The sequence below is a fragment of the Sapajus apella genome, unplaced genomic scaffold (assembly GCF_009761245.1).
Source record: "Sapajus apella isolate SASKATOON/1434 unplaced genomic scaffold, GSC_monkey_1.0 scaffold166, whole genome shotgun sequence".
In the NCBI taxonomy this organism is placed as follows: Eukaryota; Metazoa; Chordata; class Mammalia; order Primates; family Cebidae; genus Sapajus; species Sapajus apella.
Genome location: NW_022437106.1, coordinates 2,133,815 through 2,135,071, shown reverse-complemented (window position 1 = coordinate 2,135,071; position 1,257 = coordinate 2,133,815). Strand labels below are relative to the sequence as shown.

General features: G+C 56.3%; 1 protein-coding gene across 2 annotated transcripts in view; it reads right to left on the bottom strand.

Moving 5' to 3' along the window:
• Nucleotides 1-1,257, bottom strand: part of ZC3H7B (zinc finger CCCH-type containing 7B) — a 55,571-nt gene that overhangs the window by 28,868 nt on the left and 25,446 nt on the right. For both annotated transcript variants that reach the window (XM_032267220.1, XM_032267222.1), the window contains exons 3-4: nt 930-963; nt 603-800 (exon numbers count right to left, since the gene is read on the bottom strand). In XM_032267220.1, the coding sequence (XP_032123111.1) occupies nt 603-800; nt 930-963 (232 nt within the window). The remainder of the gene's footprint in view (nt 1-602; nt 801-929; nt 964-1,257) is intronic.

The following is a 1,257-nucleotide window of genomic DNA, read 5'->3' as shown; positions in this document are numbered from 1 at the left end:
CAGGATGGTCTCGATCTCTTGACCTCGTGATCCACCCGCCTCGGCCTCCCAAAGTGCTGGGATTACAGGCTTGAGCCACCGCGCCCGGCCTAGGCATCCATATTTTTTGAGTCAGGGTCTTGCACTGTCACCAGGCTGCAGTGCAGTGGTGCAATCTCAATTCGTTGCAACCTCCACCTCCCAGGTTCAAGCAATTCTCCTGCCTCAGCCTCCCGAGTAGCTGGGATTACAGGTGCTTGCTACCACACCTGGCTAATTTTTTGTATTTTTAGTAGAGATGGGGTTTCACCATGTTAGCCAGGATGGTTTCGATCTCCTGACCTTGTGATCCACCCACCTTGGCCTCCCAAAGTGCTGGGATTACAGGCATGAGCCACTGTGCCCGGCCTATGCATCCGTACTTTTAAAAGCTCTCCAGCTGAGCATGTTGTACAGCTGAGATTGACAGTCCCGGGAACAGATAGTGAGATTCTGACACGAGGCTGGAAGGAGGCTGGCCCTGTTTATGGGCTCACTGGGGTAGGGGCCTGGCTCAACTGGGCATCCGGGGATGTAGTGATCAGGGCAGCAGAGGAGGAAAGGAAGGAGGGTGCCAGGCTCACCATGGTGAAGTAGCAGGCGGCCCTATTGACATGCAGCTTGCACAGCAGCTCCCGGGGCAGGGCCACCTGGTCAGAGGCGGCATAGTCGGCCACATTCAGCCCTTCCATGTACTGCACCAGGGCTTGCTTATAGTCCTTCTCCCGGAACAGATCATTGCCCTCAGCAAACAGATTCTGTACCAGCTTGAGCAGAAAGGCCTGTTGGGGGCAAGGTGTGTAGGCTCAGGGCCTCATGAGCTCTGGCCCCAGCCCTGGCATCCAGCCCCAAGCCTCTCCCCTGGACATCTCTGCCCTTTGCCTTTGCTCAGCCTGGCAGCTGACACTCACCTCATATTCTTCTTGCTTTAGGGGTAGGGTCGACCTAGCAGGAAAGGAGAACACGAGGTCTGGGTGAGCCCGATGGTCCCAGCTTCATGGAGATCCAGAGCTACTCCTCCAACTCAGACCTCAGCCATTACCTTACGGACTAGGGTGAACAGACAGCGGTTTTCTTCCCCTAAATCATTACCATGCAGGCCTTCCAGTTCTGATGGAAGGACCTTCATTTTCCTTGAGGCCAGACAGCCAGGCTTTCCCAGATACAGGTGCTGAGGAAGAAGAGACCAACCCCAGCCCCACCTCCAGCCTGGCCCCAGCTCCAGCCCCACCTCCAGCC